At 43.1% G+C, this 21909-nt stretch overlaps 1 protein-coding gene across 9 annotated transcripts in view; it reads left to right on the top strand.

Moving 5' to 3' along the window:
* Positions 1 to 21909, top strand: part of SNAP47 (synaptosome associated protein 47) — a 601169-nt gene that overhangs the window by 337990 nt on the left and 241270 nt on the right. For 6 of the 9 annotated variants that reach the window (XM_044065857.1, XM_044065858.1, XM_044065860.1 and 3 more), the window contains exon 4: positions 8581 to 8649. The exons of the other annotated variants lie outside the window; for them this stretch is intronic. In XM_044065857.1, the coding sequence (XP_043921792.1) occupies positions 8581 to 8649 (69 nt within the window). The remainder of the gene's footprint in view (positions 1 to 8580; positions 8650 to 21909) is intronic. 9 annotated transcript variants of the gene reach the window in all.

Below are 21909 nucleotides of genomic sequence, written 5' to 3'. Positions count from 1 at the left end.
TCTCTGAGTTTCATTGAGGAAACAGTTCCATCCAATTGAGCATACGCACTCAGCAGTATTGAATTTATTTTGTAAGAAAACTGTTCCTGGTGACCATCAGCTTTGTCCCATGTCAGAACGTCAAGCTATATGTGTAGGAAGCCATATCTGGCCTTTCATAGAGGAAGGGTGTTCCTCAGAATAAAACCATGCTTTCTCCTGAAGGTCAGTTAAGAGATTTCCCTGAGCCAGTTGGTTTCCTGGATTTTTTGTGGTTGTAGACACCAGGTGGGCTTTATGTACCCTGGATGTGTACTGTTAGCTCGGGTGTTACTTGAAGCTTGTGCTGAAGTTTACAAAGCTCTGCCAACTTTTTGTCTCCTTTGCTCCAGTGATGGAAGTGCTTGTGGTAGCCAAGCAGATGGATGTTCTTCATCTCACATTGCTGCAGTCCTTACTTATGGGTAGTCCGCTGTCCTCGGTCGGCCCGAATACCAAAGTATTAGGCTGACGTCGGTCATGGGCGCCTAGATCTGACATCAGAGCGTCAGGGTATAAAGGCGCATGACCGACGTCATATCCTCAGTCTTTTTTGCCGCATGGTCCGATGCAGAAGCAGCGTTGCAAGTGCCGTTCGGCATTCTGAAATTTTTCGTTTTCGGAGTTTCAGACCGATACCAAGTTGGGCTAAGTACCCGTTGGGAATATTTTTGTTTTTCTTGCCTCAGTTACTTACGGATGTCAGAAAAAGTGAATAATTGTATTTCTTGTGGGAAACAGATACGCATAGGGATTACCACTCTTTGTATTCCTTGTTTGGGACGAGCACGACGTAGTTGGGTGTCGGTTTTGTGCTAGGTTTAATAAGCGCACTATAAAACGGAGGTTAGATTGCGCTAGGTTAGTCTTTGGCAAGAGGTGTAATTATAATATGCCGTCGGATGTTCCAACGCCTGCTTCTACTAAGAAGCGCAAAGACAAATCTTTAAAGCCTAGGCAGGATGATTCGTCCATTACGGACGCCGGATCTTTAGAAGCTACAGCTGAACAGGTGGATCCGGCTGAAGTTTCTGTTGAGTCCCAGGGGGAAACTTTGATTTTACATGATGTGGCCTCTCAGGAGGCAGGTCAGGCTGAAGGGGCCTCTCAGGTTACTATTCTCCCTTCTATGCCTAAGGTGGTTAGGCCTTCTGTTACTGTTTCTAAGGCTCCTTCTAAGGGCAGTTCTGTTTTGTCTTCCTCTGGGGTCAGTTCTGGTTCTTCAGGGTCTGTGCCTAAAAAGCACATGCTTAAAATGGCAGAGGATTTGATTACTTTAATTAGAGGTTCTATGCCTCCTCCTGATAAGAGGCCCAGGATGGAGCCAGAGTTGGAAAGTTTAGAGCAGGCCTCAGATGATTCAGAGTCTTCTGCTGAAGACATTCAAGATTTCCCTCCTTATTCTGATTCTGATGCAGAGGATTCCACTCCTTCTGCTTCTCCTCCAGAGGATTTTTCATTTTCAGAAACTCTGCATTCCATGAGGGAGCATTTTAAGTGGGAAGGACAGGATTACTCTGATTCACGGAAGAGACTTAGGGAGTTCTTGTTCTTACCACAGCATAGACCCTTAGCTATACCTCCGGTTTTGGATGTTGTTTCAGATGTTTTCTCGGAAGCTTCCCTTAATCCAGATTCTGTGCCTCCTGCTCCAGTTAAACCCGGACAGGTATTACAGGGTGCCTGAGGCTCATAAATATCTTTATAAGAGTCCTAGGGCGGACCCAGAAACTATTAGTCAGGGGCCTAAGGGTGTTAGAGCCTCTGTTGTTAAGAATCCGGTTCCTCTGGATAAGGAAGCTAGAGCTTTGGATAGATGGGGTAAGAAGGTATATACCTCTTCTACTTTAGCAATGAGAGCTTTGAACTGCCAGTTTCATATGTTGAAGTATCAGAATTTCCTCCTTTCTCAGCTAAGATCTAAAGTGGATGCTTTGGCAGAGGGCATAGAGTGTAAAGAATTGCAGGATATAGTGCATGTTTCTGAACAGGTGGGTAAGCACTCTTTGCAATGTGGTTTTGATGCTTTACAGGCTTCTTCTAGGGTGGCTGCCACTGGTTCAGTTATTCTAGGCACGCCTGGCTTAAGGATCAGAATTTGTCTGAGCATGTTAAGTCTAGAATTCTGGATGCCCTTTACAATCTGAAGTTTTGTTTGGTCCTCCTGTGGAGTCAGTCTTAAAGAAAATGGAAGACAAGGCTAAGTCTATGCAGACTGTTAAAGATTTTTTGCAGGTACAACCTCCAAAGTTTAGTAGAAATTGGCCTACTAAGGGGTGGACGTACCCTTCTTCTGATTCTCAGTCTAGGGGTAGATCTAGGCGTGGTAGGGGCAGAGCTCAGGGTACCTTCAGGCCGAGACAATGGAGTTCGCCTGCTCAGTCTGCTGGTGAGGGCAGGGGCCAGTCCTTTTGTAAACAGGCCCAATGACCTGCATTTTCAGCTGCCAGATTCTTCTTGCCTGGCAGCTCCTTTGGGAGGAAAGTTGGCTCTTTTCAAGCAAAATTGGCATTTAGTCACCCAGGACAAATGGGTATTGGACATTATAATCCGAGGTTACAAGTTCTATTTCCATACCATGCCTCCTTTCAAAGGCATGCCGGACGTCCCTCCTCGGCAAAGGATAGAGGCTCACAGACAAATTTCTTTACTTCTTCAAATAGGAGCTATACAGCCAGTTCCTCTGTCAGAAGTGGGCCTAGGATTTTATTCTCGCCTGTTTCTAGTTCCAAAGAAAGGGAACACGTGGAGACCAATTTTGGATTTATCTATCCTCAACACTTACCTGGACATTCCAAAGTTCAAGATGCTGACTTTACAACAACTTTTACCTCTGTTGGGAAAAGATCACTGGATGGTTACTCTGGATCTCAAAGAGGCTTACCTGCATGTTCCTATCAGGCCCAGTTGCAGGAGGTACCTGCGTTTGGCTGGAAATTTACATTATCAGTTCTCTGCATTGCCCTTTGGCTTATCTACTGCACCCAGAGTGTTCACAAAGATTCTGGCTCCAGTGATAGCATTTTTCAGACTAAGAGGAATACAGATTTATCCTTATTTAGACGATTGCCTGATTATTGCACAAGAAAAGGACGAACTTCTTCATCATCTACAGTATGTGATGGCAGTGTTAAGATGCCTAGGGTATTCTGTGAACGAAACAAAGTCCAGTCTAGTACCCTCTCAGGACATGTGCTTTCTGGGTGTGAGACTGAATACAGCTTCCCAGATGGCCTTTTTGACCCCGGACAAACAAAGAAGCCTTTCTCTTTATTTCCATCAAATGTCTCTACGGTCCAGGCTGACTGCAAGGACAGTCCTTCAAGCCTTGGGGTTCATGGCATCTTGTATTCTGATGCTTCCCAATGCCAAATTGCATATGAGGAAGCTTCAATGGTATCTCAAAAATGTGTGGACACAGCACTGCCAAGATCTATACACTGTCATTCAGATAATACCTTGCATTCAGAAGGAGTTTTTGTGGTGGGCTCAGGAATGTCACCTAAACAAGGGACTCTCTGTGACCCGGCCAGAGGCGAGTCAGATTCTAACGACAGATGCCTCGGACAAGGCTTGGGGAGCACACCTCAATGGAAAATGGGTGCAAAACACGTGGCCTGTCAAACTCCAACATTTGCATATCAACTTGAAGGAAATGTTAGCAGTCCAGTTTGCATTGATGGCTTTCAAAGATTTACTTCACCCAGGGCAGGTGTTGATTCAAACAGACAACACTACTGTCATGTGGTACATCAACAAGCAGGGGGGAACCCATTCTTACCCTCTTTGCAGGCAAGCGATGATTCTGTGGGAAACTGCTCTCAATCTACACCTCAATCTTCAGGCAAGGTTTCTACCAGGAGCACAGAACTCCTTAGCAGATGTCTTGAGCAGACAAATAGTGGATCCTCACGAGTGGAAATTGGATCCTCATGTATTCCAACAGTTGACAGTGTTATGGGGAACTCCAGACATAGATCTGTTCGCTTCTCCACTAAATTACCAGTTGCCAAAGTTTTGCACAAAAATGTTTCATCACACAGCTTGGAAGGTGGACGCTCTATCATTCAGTTGGAACAATCTGCATGTATATGCCTTTCCACCTCTGCCTCTTCTTCCCAAGGTACTTTTAAAGGCCAGACAAGACAAGCCAACCATGATTTTGATAGCACCGGATTGGCCTCGACAACACTGGTACCCACTACTGAGGAGTTTAGTACGAGAACCTCCATGGCCTCTACCTTTGATTCCGCACCTTTTGTCACAAGAGGACAGTCACTTCCTCAATGTCAAGATTCAGTCTCTGCATCTAACAGCCTGGCATATTCTGTTTTAGACTCTGGAGGGTCTCAGCTTCCACAACAAGTTTTGAATGTTATTTTGGAGGCCAGGAGGCCTAGTACCAGGAAAGTTTACTCTGATAAATGGAGGAGATTTTTATTTGGAGCAAAAGAAAGGACTTTGATGTCTCCAAACCTGATTTAAGTGTTGCTCTTCAATATCTTACTGAGTTATTGGACAAGGGTTTGTCTTTCTCCCTCGATAAAGGTCCATGCTGCAGCCATTTCTGCTCACTATGATTGTGACCCTCCTTTATTCTCTCATCCTTTGTTTAAGCAATTTCTTAGAGGGGCAAAGAATATAAGACCCCCACGTAGAGCTCCTACTCCTGCTTGGGATCTCAATTTTGTGTTGGAAAAACTTACTCTACAACCTTTTGAGCCTGCAGCTACTGCCGAGTTAAAGTATTTGTCATGGAAAACTGCTTTTTTGTTGGCCATTACCTCTGCAAGAAGGGTTTCTGAATTACAGGCCCTCATGGCAGTGGAGCCTTTCCTGATTTTTCATAGGGATAGGGTATCTTTGCGTACTAATCCTTCCTTTATGCCTAAAGTGGTTTCTAGTGTGGCCTTAAACCAAACTATTCATTTGCCTACTTTTTATGCAAACCCCCAAAATAAAGGGGCGAAAATTCTGCATACTTTGGATATTCACAGACAGTTGCGTTATTATTTGAGCAGAACCAGGGAGTTCAGACAGTCTCAGCAGTTGTTTGTTTCTTTTGCTTTGGGTTCACAGGGTAAACCTGTTTCAAAACAAACTATTTCTAAATGGATTGGGTTTTGTATTTCTTTCTGTTATTCCCTTCATGGTAAGGAGATTCCGGCTGGAATCAGGCCTCATTCCACTAGGGCTACTGCTACTTCTACGGCCTTTCTAAGGGGGTAGCTACAAAAGACATTTTGGAGGCAGCTACTTGGAGTTCAGTGCATACTTTTTCTAAACATTACCACCTTCCTCTTTATTCTAAGTCTAGGGCTGGATTTGCCACTGCAATTTTACAGGGCATTTTAGCAGCCCCTAATGCTCTATGATTTTTACCAACCTCCCTTTCCCGTTGCTTTGGGATTCTACCCATAAGTAAGGACTGCAGCAATGTGAGATGAAGAACATAGTACAGTTTTGTACCTACCATAAATGTAGATGTTCAAGATCCACATTGCTGCAGTCAATACCCTCCCTCCTTCCCACTGTAGTTTCACATGATGCTATGCTTTAGGTGATGGTTGTTGTTGGGCTTGTTTTTGGGAGGTATTCTGTTTTTGGCTGTGGCCTTTCTTGTTTGGCCTTCTGACATCTGGGGCAAGAAAAGACTGAGGATATGACGTCGGTCATGCGCCTTTATACCCTGACGCTCTGATGTCAGATCTAGGCGCCCATGACCGACGTCAGCCTAATACTTTGGTATTCGGGCCGACCGAGGACAGCGGACTACCCATAAGTAAGGACTGCAGCAATGTGGATCTTCGAACATCTACATTTATGGTAGGTACAAAACTGTACTTTTCTAATGGGATTGTCAGCTGTATTATTGCTTTCCTTCAGTTGACAACTAACGCTTGGTTAATGTGGTCAAACGTCCACTCAACCAGATACTTGCTTTAAGGATGTCTCTTTGGCAGCCAAATGTAGTGCAGTCACTTCATCTTTGGTACGTACTTCACCAAACATTGTCTCGACCATATATTGGTGAGATTGGTCAATACTGGAAAATGTTTTCTCCAGAACTTTCCATCTATGTTTTGCCCTGGGACAGTCCAGTAGTTTCTTCCATCCTTATGGTACTACTAGGTATTCAGCCAGCCATGGACCCATCAGGAAGTGTCTCATAGATATAATAAATATGGTCTTGGTGTATCATTTGATGAACCAGAGGTCATGGCTTCATTGGTCAGGAGGTACTGTACTACCATTTCTCTCCAGGTGAGTGCTCCACTGTCAGAAGCAGCTGCAACAGTTCTCTGTAAGTCTGGCAATATATATGAATGATTTTTATATTCCTTTTTAATAATGTGGTATCAGGTCTATATTATTTCTTAATTTATAGGTAACTGCTTGCAAATGAGTAGAAAGTGAACTGTCAGACTCTAGGGATAAGTACATTTATGTATTTGGTTCTCTGTTTCACTGACCAGACATATAGGTGTCCCTGAACTCAGGATTTTGCTGAAAGAACTGTAAAGTTCTAAATCCAGACTAGAACCAATCCGAGGGACCGCTGTTAAATCAGCTGATACAGTAATAAAGTGTCTTGTATTTTAAAATATTAGATCCTTACAAACTGGAGCACAGCAATTAACAGGATACACCCATATCTTTGCAGAAGATAACGATTGTGTGCACCCTCATTGTCTTTGTTGGCTTGTTGAGCTTTGGCTTGTAGGTGCAAATTAAAATCTCAACAACACTTCATAAAGGGAATTAGAACTTATTAATGAACATGGTATATTGATATTCATGCTATAGCAGTGCACTTCCAGAACTTTTTCACTGAACCATAACAGACTGTGGATAATAAGACCTATTGAGAAAAATCAGCCCCCAGGATTTACTAATCTTCCGTGTAAGACTAGATTAGTCTTACACGGAAGCGCCAGTCTAAGAGTATGACGGCTGTGCACCATGCATATTAATGAGGGTACACTGCCTCAACTCTAAAGCTTACACGGAGTGTGGACGAGTGTAGGGGGCATGCCGGAATGCTGAGCAGTCCAAAAATCCACGCCCCTGCAATGAAGAAACGCCGCAATTACAAGTTACATGAGCGAGTCCGCTCACATGTGCACAATGTAACACTACACTCCCCCATATGTTAAACAACTGACAAAATTGAAAATAAAAAGAGTTTTTTTATTTTTTTTTATTTCATCCGATATAGCTGCCCCTATTTGCGTGGGTTTGCCCATTGCTTAGCTACAGTTAGCAGCTTAGACACCAGAAGAGGAAAATAAGAAAAATATATGCAAATTAAGCAAAATAGTGATAGCGTAGTGGTTAAACCCTTCACACAAAGAGGAGATATTCCCGGTTCGAGTCCCATTACTGCACGTTCCATTTTCTGTTGGAAATGTGTATACAAAAATATTTCCTGACATTTTTTATGTATAAGTTTTGTAAAATGCATTGAAAAGTTAAATGTAGTAGTGAACGAATTATATATATATATATATATATATATATATATATATATATATATATATATATATAAAGGTGAAATGGTTATGCATTCTGAGGCATGAGTACCCTATTTTAAGCAATATAAAATACTGCTAAGCACATTTTACCAGTATTGAGCATATTTAAATCAAATTGCTCATAGCTGCCCACCGTGTTAACCAGCGCAATGTCTTTGCACGTAGCTGCGCACCACGCTAACCAGCACAATCACAATGTATTTGTGCATAGCTGTGCACCACGCTAACCAGCGCAATGTCTGGCAACGTCGAGCAACGTTGGGCAAAGTCAGGCAAAGTTGAGCAAAGTCAGTTAACATGGCCACACCTCCTTTACTGTACCGTAACCAGTCAGGTCTGCCCAGTAGGAAAATAAAAAGCAGTGACAGGGCTCGAACTCGGGATACAGTGCACTATAGTCACAGTACTTAACCACTAAGCCATGACAGCATTTCATATACATGCACTTTCAACATACACATATCTATCAAAGGAATTTTAAACATTGTCAACATCAGGTAAGCAGGAGTGCCTACAGCTGAGTTTTTCCAAAACTGGCCAATCACAAATAAGTGTGGGAAATAAGGCATATTTAAGCTCCACAGCCGGGAATACTTGCCATAACCGGTTATAGCTTCCTTCTGCAGTCAGCATGGCCGGTGTTGGAGAAGGCACTCGATTTAGAGCGCAACGCTGGGGCATTGAGGAGTCCAAAGTAATGGTTTAGCTCCTTGTCCACAATCATGAGGAAAGACTCCTGCGGGACCAGTACCAGGGTACCCAATGTAAAATGGAGGCCCAGAACAGTCTTGCCCGTGATCTCACCAGTGCCACTGGTGTTCCTCAGACTGGTGAGCAGGTCAGGCACCATTATTCTGACCTGAAGCAATGTAGGGAGGATCAACTGGACCAGTGGATCCAGGAATCCCATGCGATGCCTAATGTCCCAATACTGAGTAAGTAGCCATTGTATCAAGTAGTTAAGAATTGCTATGCTTGTCTATACTATGGATATGTATGTCTCAATATCACTGCATTTATTTCACAGCTGCAGGTGTCCGGGCTATGAACCAGCAAGCCCATGAAGATTGGCTGCAAAGGCTGCTTCATCAGGCAGGTTAGTAATTATTCTGCATGTACTGTTATATAAAATAAATGAGAGAGCCTTCAAAAAAGTGTTTTAACCCAATAAATAAAGGTGTAATAATCTTTTAATAAATGTAGAATTACTGGAGTGCATCTGTGTCATTTTCTTTGATGCTGTTGTACTGTTGCATTCTACAAATAGTAGTGTTGTATTAAGCAGTGTCAACCCACACTTGGGTAGGCCCATATAACGTGGATGAAGGGAGTGCCAGTAGCTTTTATGCTTATTTACAGCCCTCAACTGTTGGTTCATGCCCAGCATGTACAGGTTAATCTGACACATGAGTAGCTTGGTATCGTGTTCCCCAGAAATGTCAGTGTGCTGCCAGAAATGTAGGGAGCTGTTAACATATAACTGATACTTTCATCTGAACATATCTAGATAATTATGTAAAAGTAGAGCTGTCAGTGTACCATCTTAGCAGTAGTGTCTGTGAGCAACTCATAAAATATGTTGCAGTAACGTCTGCATCTTGGACAGTTTGTATGTAAGATACAGCTCATGAAAATAATGATCTAGCAAAATCCACTTGCACAATATAAGGATATTGGGTAGTGTAATAATACATGTAAGGTGCATAACTGCAGTTAATAGGAATGTAGTGAAAACTAGAAGGATATATAAGTTGTTAATTGAGCTATCTTTTTCCACCCTACTGTATGTGCATAAAAAATGCAATTCCACATCTCAATCGGTATGTCTAATCTCAAAACATTTGTTGGGACGTATGTCCTATTGGTTTATAAATATTTGCATTTATTTCTATGCATGTGCCCTGTTAAAATACCACAATATTGGTGGTCTGTTGCCATCAATTCAACCTGCATGCTGTTGTAATGTCCACTTTTGTTCTATATATGCATGTGTTATGCTTGCTTTTCAACTGTTGAAAATCTGGTGTGTTGGATTAATGGAAATACTTCTGCATGCTGTTATAACTGGGAATGCTGTTGACTGTTACTAACCCATATCTTTATTAAACTGTCCAAAACATAGTTTGTATGGGAAGGCCGGTCCCAGCAGACCCACCTGTCCCACCTCAGCTGGCCATGGCACCTGGCACCAACAGATCTGGTGCCCAGCCACCTCCTCCTCCATTGGCCGTGTGCCACCTTAGGGTGGAAGCACTGCAGGGGATGGAGCTCTTCCCCCCGTGCAAGCATGGGCAGAGGAGGGCCACCTATCACCCTTCGAATGGTCCGGGCTGTGGTGCGTAGAGAGATTTAAGTTTCTGTTGCAGAACCTCTATGCCAGCTTGAGGCCCGAGTGGCACAACTTCCAGTTCAGCCTGCCCCTCCTACACAGCCCCCAGAACAGCCACCCTCTGGGCCATGAAGGTGCAGTGGTGACTGCCCATGGGTGGGGACCTCAGTCCCACTGTTTCCATCTGGGGGCTCATGGGCTTGCGATTTCCAAACATCCCTCCCCGTCAAAGGTGTTCACCCACCACGTGTCATATACCGCCCCTGTATGCATCTTGTTTATCTTGTCTGTTTACCTCCCCAACTATACCTACTTTCCCTACCCCACATTCCACTCTCACCTGAAAAATAAAAAGGGCAATCTGCACCCAAAAAATAATTACGCCCCATACATAGCTGCCCATTTTGCACACATGTCCACTGGACACCTGAAATGTTATTTAATTGGCATTACAACATTCTTTGTTGTCCTCACCCCTCTCTCAGGGGTTGAAGGTTTCATTTCGACCTCCAAATTTATTGCATATGCACAGCTGTTGCTGTTGAAGAAATGGGCAGCTGTGGACCTTCCCTACACCCGTCCTGCACATCCCGGGCTATTTTCCATACTGTCTTTCCCTCTTTGTGCCACGTTTTCACCACTTTCCTATCTCCCCATTTTTCTTTTCTTTCAAAGAAATGAGCGCGGGGGTTAGCGGGATTAAGCACTATTAAGCAGTAATTAGCAGGTTTGAGTGAGTTTGCGCTTGGCTAAGCTATGCTCAGCAATGCGCAAACCCACGCAAACCTGCTTACAGCTGCTTAAAAGTGCCTTAGTTACTCTGTATGTGAGGGCCCTTGTTCTGCTCAGGAGCAAAATAAAACACCTCTAAGTCTTGAACCCCAGACCTTGCACACACTACACAACATGAAGTACCACTAAGCCACGGTAGATATACATCAAGTTGGTGCTTAAATAAATATATCATGCATCAGAATGAGTGAATGTAAAGGAAAAATAGGAATACCATACCACACATCTTGTTCTGTGGATGTTGACCAACAGTTGTTGTGGGATTACAATACATGACTGTGATAAGAGAAGCAGCCATTCTAGCAGGAAATAATGTTACACCATCACTTTACAACCCCACACAGTATCACAGCAGGACAAACACTGGCATATCTGTTTAGGGCAGAGGCCATACCTCCCAACTGTCCCTAATTTTCAGGGATGTCCCTGATTTTGAAACAAATTTTAGCTCTGTCCCTCTGAATCCCTCCAAAAACTACTGACTTTGGCCAGAAAGGTGGTGAATTACACTTAATGAATAATGACAATAATTAAGAGTTAGACACTTCTTTTACTTCAGAAAAGGTGTATTAATTCATATGATCTGATTCTCTCAATGTCTCAACTTAATGGCAATAATATTTTAAAGGTGTCCCTGACTTTTTCTTTACTTTTCCCTGAGTCTGTTCAAATATGTACTTGAGTGGTTGAGAAGTCTGGCAGAGGCGGAAACACAGAGGCATATCAGCCTTTCTGCTGTTACACATGGGCAAATAGCTTTGGAAGGAGTTTCAGAAGCATACCTTTATGTAGGAATACAACACTGAAATACAAATGGATGTAGCCATGGACTGGTAGCAACCAACTGTAAGAATGCCATTGCTCTAGTGCTGAAAAGACCTGTGTGGTGCACAGACAAAAAATAACAGGCTATTTTCTGGCTATCATGTGGATAGGTCCACAGTTGGGAGTTACGCAGACAGACTACTTGCCTTGATAAACTAACATGTACACAGCAACCCTGTAAGTCCAGCAAGATATAATCCACACAATAGTACTTACGCTCGCTGTACTTCTGCAACCCTACCCAAATATAGAATATACATGTGTGTGCAGGGTCTACCAAGGATGTAGGTAAGCATACTCACTGTACTGAAATGTGTCCAGTTTGTCTGAGCAGCTTGTGCTAATGTCAACACTAAAAAAGCACAAACTGTTTAGAACTGAGTAAATGAACATTCACAGTATAGCAGTTCACAAACAATTCTTGTGCCAAAGGAATACATCTCAATAACCAGCTTTATATGGCAGTTAATTGTAACAGTTGAAAAGAAAGTACATCTTTCCATGTATCTTAGGGTAGCATTTTGAGGGGTGAGTGCATTTCTACACTGACAACTGGGTACTGGAAGCAGCAACATTAGGTCTGAGTACAAAATGTAAATCTCTGGCTACACCCCTGGCTTCTGATATAAGAACTATACCAACCTTCTGTCTTAAACAATGATGTCCACAGCAAACAAGGATGATCTCCATCTTGCAAAGCTGAAAGGGCCATGCCTACATGAGTCAGCACTTTATAATACTGGGTTGCTATGACAGTGATTACTGCAATTACTACACAGCAGGCTGCATGCAATTAGCAAATGGTGGCCACTAATTGGTGCAGAGGCCATCACATGCTCATGTGCAAATTCCTACAAAAGCAGGCTGCAATCTCTGCCAACAAACTCAATCACTCTATTGTAGAGACAGAGAAAAGGAAAAATAAATATTACCAAATCATACAAAGGAAAGGTATGTGACATATGTATTTACTGGCATGTAGTAGATGTTATTGAAGAATAGTCTACATAATGTGAACCATTCATATGTGGCAGCAGTACTTCTTTATGCGCAGATGTTCTGCTTAACTACTGCTATGTACAATACTGTGTGTACCTGTGGGCAGTGGGACATACTTGTGAAATGTGTAGCTCAGCATTAAATGTCAAAGATCAGATCCATATTATCTGTGTTCTGTACAGTAGTGTGGCCATTGGCTGTTGGGGAGATTAGCGCTGACATTATATAAACATGGGTGTGGCAGAACAACACATGCATGATAGTCATATTAAAGTGTAGCTTAGCATTGGCAACTGCTGTAGCAGTCTAGTATGCTTATCTAGCATCTGTAGCCGTATATATACCCCCCCTAATGTTAGTGTGTGTTCATATGCGACACCTGTTTGTGTTGCAGCAAGGCCCAACAGTTCAGCTGTGAGGTCCAGGGACTTACAACAGTGTGGACCTTGTGTGTGTATGCCACACACATACGGAGAAATATATATGTGTCATATATATTCACATCTGTATATGTGCATAGAGCAGGGGACATATTGCAACTGTTTGTGAAGGGTGGAGATATATATGTTGGTGAAGGTTAGTATGCACATATTTGTATGTAGGTTTTAGTGTGACAAACAAGACAGCATACAGTGCTGGTATATGACATGTGGTGGTTAAACACTGTGGGTGGTTTGTTCAGTTTGCAGTGTTGAAGCCAGTAAGGCCTGTTAAAGCTACCTGGGCTGTGAACACCTTCAATGCATTTATTCCAAGACTGTGCGATTTTATTACATTACTGTATACCTTACATCCTTTGTATAATTGATATTCTCACTATGAAAGGTGAAATGTATATGTGCCTACATATATATGTATATGTAGACCAATGGATGTGTATATGTATATATATGTATATATATGTATATATATATATATATATATATATATATATATATATATATATATATATATATATATATAGAGAGAGAGAGTTATATATACTCATACACACCTATATCTACTTGTTGCAATAGATTCTCTGTACTGTTGACTGACTGTGATGGTCAATATGTTTGTGAATACGTCAAAGATATGTATCTGTGGGATAGCTTAGTGGGAAACTGTTTATGTCATGGTATTATGGGTCCTTGTTTTGATCCTAGCAAAAGCTGTGTATTCTGTTGCTAGGCAGAACAAGTGCTATTGCATACAGTGTGATTAAGTCCCTTGGTTTTAACTAGGGTTTGTCATTGGAGGCTAAAGCACTACATCTATGTTTATTGATTGGTGCCAATGTTGAATCCAAATCCTGTGTGTACTGTAGTACTACTTGAAGCTCTGGGCCTGTACAGCAAAGTATGATGTATGTCCACATTGCTTGCATCCACTGTTTTGTGTGGTCCCTGTATTCATCACAGATTGCATTTCTCAAGATTAAGGCTGTGTAAGTACTGACACACAGTACTGTATAGTACACACTGAAAGCTTATCTGGGTTGTCATACCTTTGTGTCCTGTAATTATGTCTGATGTGTGTGTGTGGGTATGTCTGTAACATGTCCTTTGACATATGCGTGGTAAAACATATAACTGTGTATCTAGCAACATTCATAGTGTACTACAGCAGTATGCGACCTATATTCCCAATTGCGCTTATATTTTGGCTGCGGGTTTGCCATTAAAACAAGCTGTGTGGTATTATAGTAATACATTTACTGGACCTTACACTGATTGCGATGGATGATATATTTCTTTACACATCAGCTTGATGTATATCTGCTGTGGCTAGGTGGTGCATCGTGTTGCATACAGTGTGCCAGGTACTCTTGTATAGTCTTATATAGTGATTTTATTTTGTTGCTGTGCAGAACATGGTTCATTAGATAGAGAGTGAGCAAGGCACTTTCAAGCAGTTGTGGGGTGAGCAGTGATAAGTGGCAGTTACATTGTTTCACTCCCGGTTAGCTTATAGGTTGCTGTATATGGCAGTTCAGTGATATCTGTACTGTATAATGTTAAATGTGATATATGACTTGCTCAGACATATTTTTGTATTTATGTCTTCCAGGGATCATGGCCCATCGCAGGAACCCCAGTTACAGTAGTGCTGAAGATGATATCATTATTAGCAGTATGATTCAGCACTACCATCTCATGTTCTCATGAACCAGCCAGGACCAGCAGGAGCATACTGCAATGTGGCAAGATGTTATCCGCAGGGTAAATGAGGTAGGCCTGCATAACCGGACATATGAGCAGGTACACCACCACTGCAGTGATCTTCTCAGACATGCCCGTCAGCGTGCTGCTGATGTGCGTAGACAACAGCTTGCAACAGGAGGTGGTGTTAATATCCATCCCCCCCTCACCAGAGTGGAGGAGCTGCTCCTGAGCCTGGTGGCACCTGCCCAACAACAACAGCAACAGACATAACACCATGATGGAGGTTGGAGCCACCCAGCAAGCACACATGGAGCATGCAGATAACATCGCATATCTGATACCAATACTGTTATCTGTATTGGTAGATCATGCATATGTGAGATGTGGAGTGTGTCGTTCAAAGATGTGGAACCTGTTGTTGTGAAATACTGATCATTTGGAACATAATCTGTAGCCCTGTGAATGTAAACTGTTGTTGTACTGTTAAGATTGCAAACACACAGTAGCAGTGCCACAGTTGTGGCCACTGACAAACTGTCTCGTCTCTATGTAGGTCCCTCTGGGGTGACATCAAGGCAGCAGACAGATGCTGGTGAGTGTGGTCTACATTTATTATTGTAAATAAAAAGTGCATGTCATAGTTAAGGTGTAGGCCATGTGCACATGTAACACACCTACCCATAATGCATGCTGTGCACGTTTGGTGTAAGAGCACGCACATCTCACTAATGTGATTAGCTGCCTCAAACACATGCAATACCCAGACCATCTCAAACAACTGTGGCTAGACTGTAGTGACCATTGGATAGGCACAGTTGATACTCAACATGCACATAACATACACATCTATGTCATACACAGAGCATTTTAACATGCTACACATAAAGGATTCCCAAACCCTCTGTAAAGACACACTCCAGTATCCAAAATCTCATCCACACATTAAGCGTATCATGGGGCATTTAAACACTCTGCAACACACTACACGTTCATGTCAGGGAGTGGTCCTTATTGGCCTCCTTACAAACTCACTTACAAACTCACGTAACAACTGGTTGTGAAATGGTGAATTTAACCAAGGTAGTACAGTTCCGGCACAGCATAATTAGTGCTGGTTTGGGAAACATTTGTAGCCTTGAGTGACCACCTGATGCTTCATGATAATGGCCTATGGTACTATACCCCATCCAGTTATTGTAACCACAGTATTACACATAGCTTTCATTGCTATACACCTTAATGTTGCGTGTGTGCACACATATGCATCTCTAAACTGTATGCATACCCAATCACCATTTGCACAACTGACACATATATGTCTTGTAATGCCATTGAGTGGCTAGGTCATATGACACACATTGGGTATGTGTAGTGTTTAAATATGCAGTTGTGTTTTAGCATGCCATGTCATGGATGAGACTGGCATGTCCACAATATGATCTACACTCACCATAAGTACCGTACATTGTGTATGTGGCCGAATGGTATTCCATCAATTATCCGTACACCACTGATGATGTGTGAATACTCATCATGCATGTGCTAAAAATGTGTCCACAATTATTTGCTAAAGACACAGAGGCTGTAATCAGCATTGGATATCTATCTGACACACAGATACACATCCAGCAATGGTATGTACACCTGTGAGTTATGGTGCACAGTACATTACAGGGTTATGAATACCTGCACAGCAATGTTGTGTCCATGTATGCATTGTGTTCCAGTGGGAGGGCCATCACCTAATAACAAAACACATGCATCAAAGCCATGTATACTGTTAGTAATAAGGACTGACTACACTTGCACTGCATGTTGTTGAGCAACACATGTCCTGCATGCTGACATGTGTGATATGACTGTTTTGCTTGTGATACTGTACCCCACCATCACCTGCTATTGTATATGTTCTGTGATTGCTGGTGTTGTGTGTGTCTGCTTTAGGGAGGAGTGTATTTTTGTGTGTGTGCATGTGTGCATGTGGTCTGAAGTCATATTCAGGTCTTAGTGTGTTTCATGTTTTCCTCTCACAGGTGCCGAGGTAGGGCTGGTTCAGTACAGCAGGGAACCTGATGTCACTGAGACAGACAGTGATGATAAGGATAGGTGTGTTGAGGCACAGGCAGGTTTGTCAGGGTCTGTTGTTGGGCCACCAATGACAGTACACAATTCTCCACCCCATCCACGCACACAGTCATACTGCCTGTACATCCATCATCACCATTGCCCTTAGCTGAAGGACAGTGTCGGTTGGCACTGGCCAGGACAGCGTGGTATCTATGGCACATGTATCAGGACACAGCAGCCATAGCCAGATGTCTGGAATGGTACCACATAGGCAGATGCTCAGGGTTCTCGTCAGAGCACTGCTGGTCATCATGCCCCTGGCAGACGTGCCACACCTCTTTTCTACCACATGCATGTTCCAGGCTGTCATGGAGGCACAGACACAAATGGAGCGGTACACCAGACAGGGACTAAGGGCACAGAGGGCTCATAACACCTCTGTAAATGATAGTATCCGTGACCTAGCAGGTGCCATACGTAACTACACTGAGGTCATTGATAGATGTTGGGGTGAGACATTGGATGTCCTCCACAATGTCATGTCTATGTGTCAGGACAGTGCGGGATGGTTGCGACGTCGACGTGGACGTATGCCAGCAACATCAGCAGCTGGAGGTCGCCGTGGATGTTCAGCAAGTCTCAGCTGCTCCCGTAGTGCCAGTACCAGCCACAGCAATGTTGGGGGGGCTGTCCATAGACCATCCTAGCAGACCACGTGCACGTGGCTCTAGCCAGTCCCAGCAGGGACCTGGATCCAGTGGACATATGTCAACCTCTTCGGATAGTACCCAATCTGGATTAGTACCTGTTACTGTCTGTAGCACCCCTGCCAGGCACAGTTTCCGTATCCATGGCCAGAGACGATGATCTCTAAAGCCTGCCAGGTACAGTCTGTAGCTGTCTCACAAATCCACGTATATGGCAGCCACATGGTGGAACTGTGTACATGCAGACACACACACACAAACCAGAAACCTAGGGCAAACACATACCCACACACATTACATCACCATTTGCCCATAACAGTACTCGTGGCCCTCACACACACACACTCACACACACATGTCGATTGTATGCCTCTGGCAAACCAACAACACACCCTGTGCATATGATGAAACCTGTGCCACCTCTTGTCATCTGTAACATTGATGCAGGAACAGGCTAACATGGTGCTGATGCACAGGGTGACTTTAATAAAGTATAGCAATGGTTGGATGTGTAGCATGTTGTCAGCAGTAAAGTGTAATGATATCCTTGAAGGTGTAGCTGAGCAGGCATGATGCATTAAAGCTGTAATTAGCAATGTTGTATTGTTTTCACCAGTGTTTATTCCAATTGTGTTTTGTTTGCCCATGTGCCACTTGGCTGATGTGTGTAGTTGTGTCAGCATGCGTTATACAGTGGACAGTAAGTGTGGGGTGTGTGCAACACAAGTTTGCAGGTGTCCATTTGTGAACATGGTGGAGGTGCACTGTCTGCATGTACATGCATATTGGACACATGGGCAGGGTAACATGCCCTGTATTGGCCAGTGTTAACACTCCATTGTTTCTATTGGTGGCCAGTATGCATTGTACTACACACATTTTGGAACTTTAGTACGCATGTGTGTGTATGACACGGGTTGATACTGTGCTGTGGGTGATGCTGCTGTTGCTGTCTGTCATTGGTTTGCATTACTAAGGTTAACAGTGTCCCAGCTGCATAATCCTTTAGTAATGCACACTGTTCACCTACAGGATTGCATGGACTGTGCTATCACAAACATAAGAAATTCTCACTTATACAGTAAAAGTGCATTATTCTCATGGACTCCTGCCATAAACTAAATATATAATAGAAGGTGTGAAGTTGTACCAAAAAAGAGTTACATACCAAGAATGGATAACCTCTCTGGTCAGTATCATTGGGAAAATACAATCCCTCAATAAACATACAAGGCAAGCTTCAAAATACAAAATGGCAAGGATTCCAAAGACAACACTAAAGTTTTCTTTAGTGTTGTTTATAATCTACAGGGGAAATCTCACATCGGGTCACAGTTAATGTAAATGGTCACAAAGTACACTTATCTGACTGACATTACCAATTTCTTGTCAGACAGTTTGAATGCGGATTTCACCACCCTGTCGTTACACAAGGGCCACATTTCCAGACCTGAAGAATGTAAAACCTGATGATTCACAGACACTCTAGTTAAAACATCTCTTTACCAAAGTCCAAACCACAGTGGCAATGGTACTGGACATAGTTCCTGGCTATGTCATTCACAAGCTGACATATGAAGTCACCACTCACCTAAACACTCTGTCCAGATGCAGCCTCTGTACAGGTTACATACTTGTAGAATGACGCACGATAATGGTGTTCACAGTCCCCAAGGGTTGAGCTACAACGTCGTCTTCTTCTCTTTTTAGATGCTCCCATTAGGGGTCGCCACAGTAGATCATCTGTTTCCATTTCTTCCTGCCCTCTGCATCTTGCGCTGTCACACCATCCACCTGCATGTCCTCTCTCACCACAGCCATAAACCTCATCTTAGGCATTCCTCTTTTCCAGTTACCTGGTGGCTTCATCCTTAGCATCTATTTCATAATATACTCTGCATCCCTCCTCAGCACATGTACAGACAAACTTAATCCTGCCTATCTGGCTTGGTCTACTAACCTTCAAACCTGGGCTGACCCTCTAATATACTTATTCCTAAACATGTCCACCCTCATCACACCCAGTGCAAATGTTAACATAAATTGATTAAGGGTAGAACTACAACAGATCCTGGAAACTCTCACCCTATAAGCCAGACAAATGTTATCAGGAAGGCTATGGAGCACAGCATTATGGAACTCATTAACAGAGACATTATGAACCTGCAAACACTGCACCATACCCACTTAGGTTCTCTAAAGGCCAGATCATGGCTCCTACACCTAGTAGACTTCAAGCCAGTTAACAAGGCTATAGGTGAGGGAGGGGAAGTCCACACAGCCAAGCTATAGCTCACCAGCAATTCATGCCCATCCCACATTCTGGTATTATACATAACCTCAACAGACTGACCATAAACGATTGTTAGATGATGGATTGACAACTGATGCACGGATGTAGGACACACAGTAAAATTTGCAGCCTCCATGTACAGTTCTATGCCAGTAACAAGTGGTATTCACCTGCACTCAGTCCTGGGACCACTCCTGTTTGGCATATAGCTTTCTTAGGTACAAGCAAACACAGTAGGGATATGTCTTCCCACGTTTGATGAAAATGCATACTGTGGGCTATACTTTATTCTCCAGATGACACACACATCCTCCAAAAGGGTATCATAGAGACAGATACCTGGTGTCAAACTCATGCTGTAAAGCTGTAAGCCAAAGAAAGCATAGTTATCCACTTTTAGAAAACAAAGTATCCCCAGAGTACCACATAGGTAGTAGTCCCCAAAATGTGGAACAGGTACTATTGTATACATAGCGCCATGTGTTTAGTCATCTCTCCTTTGATAATCACATTACCAAAGGGTTTTGGAAATCCCTCTGTGGAGCACATAAGCAATAAAGGGTTTGCATGCAGATCCACAGAGGTTGTTGCACACCTATAATGATTAGTCATCTTTGCCAGACTTTGCTTGCTTTGGAACAGGATTCAAATATACCTCAAGCATAAACCCTCACTCACACTCTTCAATAGAAATCGTGATGAGTGGATGTGAAACAGAAGATGTAGCCCAGGGATCACTGCAGTGGCTGAGCTTGTCACGAGCATACAGAAGTGATCTAAGGTCTGGAAAGCGCCAGCACACTCTGGCAAAGATAACGTGTTCATGGAGAAAGCAGAGTACCCACCTATGAAATAATTGAGGTCACATGTATGTATATGGTTTTGCTCCACAGCTACCTTACATGTGTAATGCACATACAGTTGTCATTGTGATATGTCATACACTAGAAAAATCAAAACCCACTCCACATTGACCAACGGTGTCACACACCTGGAACACACACACACACACACACACACACACACACACACACACACAGTCAGCAAGTGCGAGATTCAAACTCCTTCCTAAGTACATTATGATACTACAGCAGTATGCATGTACACGAGACGCTAGACACATTACTGGTATTTCTCCTTTCCACAGGTATATTTGTAGGATGGTGACATCATCAGACTTGACAAAGATGAGTATACCACTTTTAAGGGGTGTGAGTAGTCTCCAAAAAGGTTGCTCCTCCCCAGGGAGAGACACACACACACACACACACACACACACACACGCACACACAATTGGCAAGTGCAGGATTCCAACCCCTACCTAACTACATTATGATACTACAGCAGTACGCATTTACACGACGCGCTATACACATTACTGGGATTTCTCCTTTCCACAGGTATATTTGTAGGATGGTGACATCATCAGACTTGATAAAGATGAGTATACCACTTTTAAGGGGTGTGAGTAGTCTCCAAAAAGGTTGCTTCTCCCCAGGGAGACACACACACACTCACAGTTGGCAAGTGCAGGATTTGAACCCCTACCTAACTACATTATGATACTACAGCAGTACGCATTTAAACGATGCGCTATACACATTACTGGGATTTCTCCTTTCCACAGGTATATTTGTAGGATGGTGACATCATCAGACTTGACAAAGATGAGTATACCACTTTTAAGGGGTGTGAGTAGTCTCCAAAAAGGTTGCTCTCCCCAGGGAGAGACAGACACACACACACACACACACACACACACACACACACACACACACACACACACACACACACACACACACACACACACACAGTTGGCAAGTGCGGGGTTCTTAATCCAAACTAAGTACGTCTTTACACTTCAGCCAGCAGTATGGAGTTACAGGGTGCAATACAGACATTACTTGATGACAGTTTGCCCAAAGTTTTTTTTCACATTTGCCAACGTCATCAGGCTTATCATACTAGGTGCATTGTGAGTGTATTGTATGCATAGGCCATGACCATATCATATATGGGTTGATGCACCACATGCTGGCACACACAGGGTCAAACTGGTGGCTAAGCTCTGTCAACCCAGTACTGGACAATACAGTCAGGAGGAGTAGGGTCATACAACCACAACACCAACTGTCTCACATAGACCTACAATATAAGCACCAGCAAAACGCACACATAAATACACATTACCATACTCGAA

Source organism: Protopterus annectens, chromosome 3.part0, assembly GCF_019279795.1.
Source record: "Protopterus annectens isolate FY-2018-M chromosome 3.part0, PAN1.0, whole genome shotgun sequence".
NCBI classification, from domain to species: Eukaryota; Metazoa; Chordata; order Ceratodontiformes; family Protopteridae; genus Protopterus; species Protopterus annectens.
This window is presented reverse-complemented; position numbering and strand designations above follow the sequence as displayed.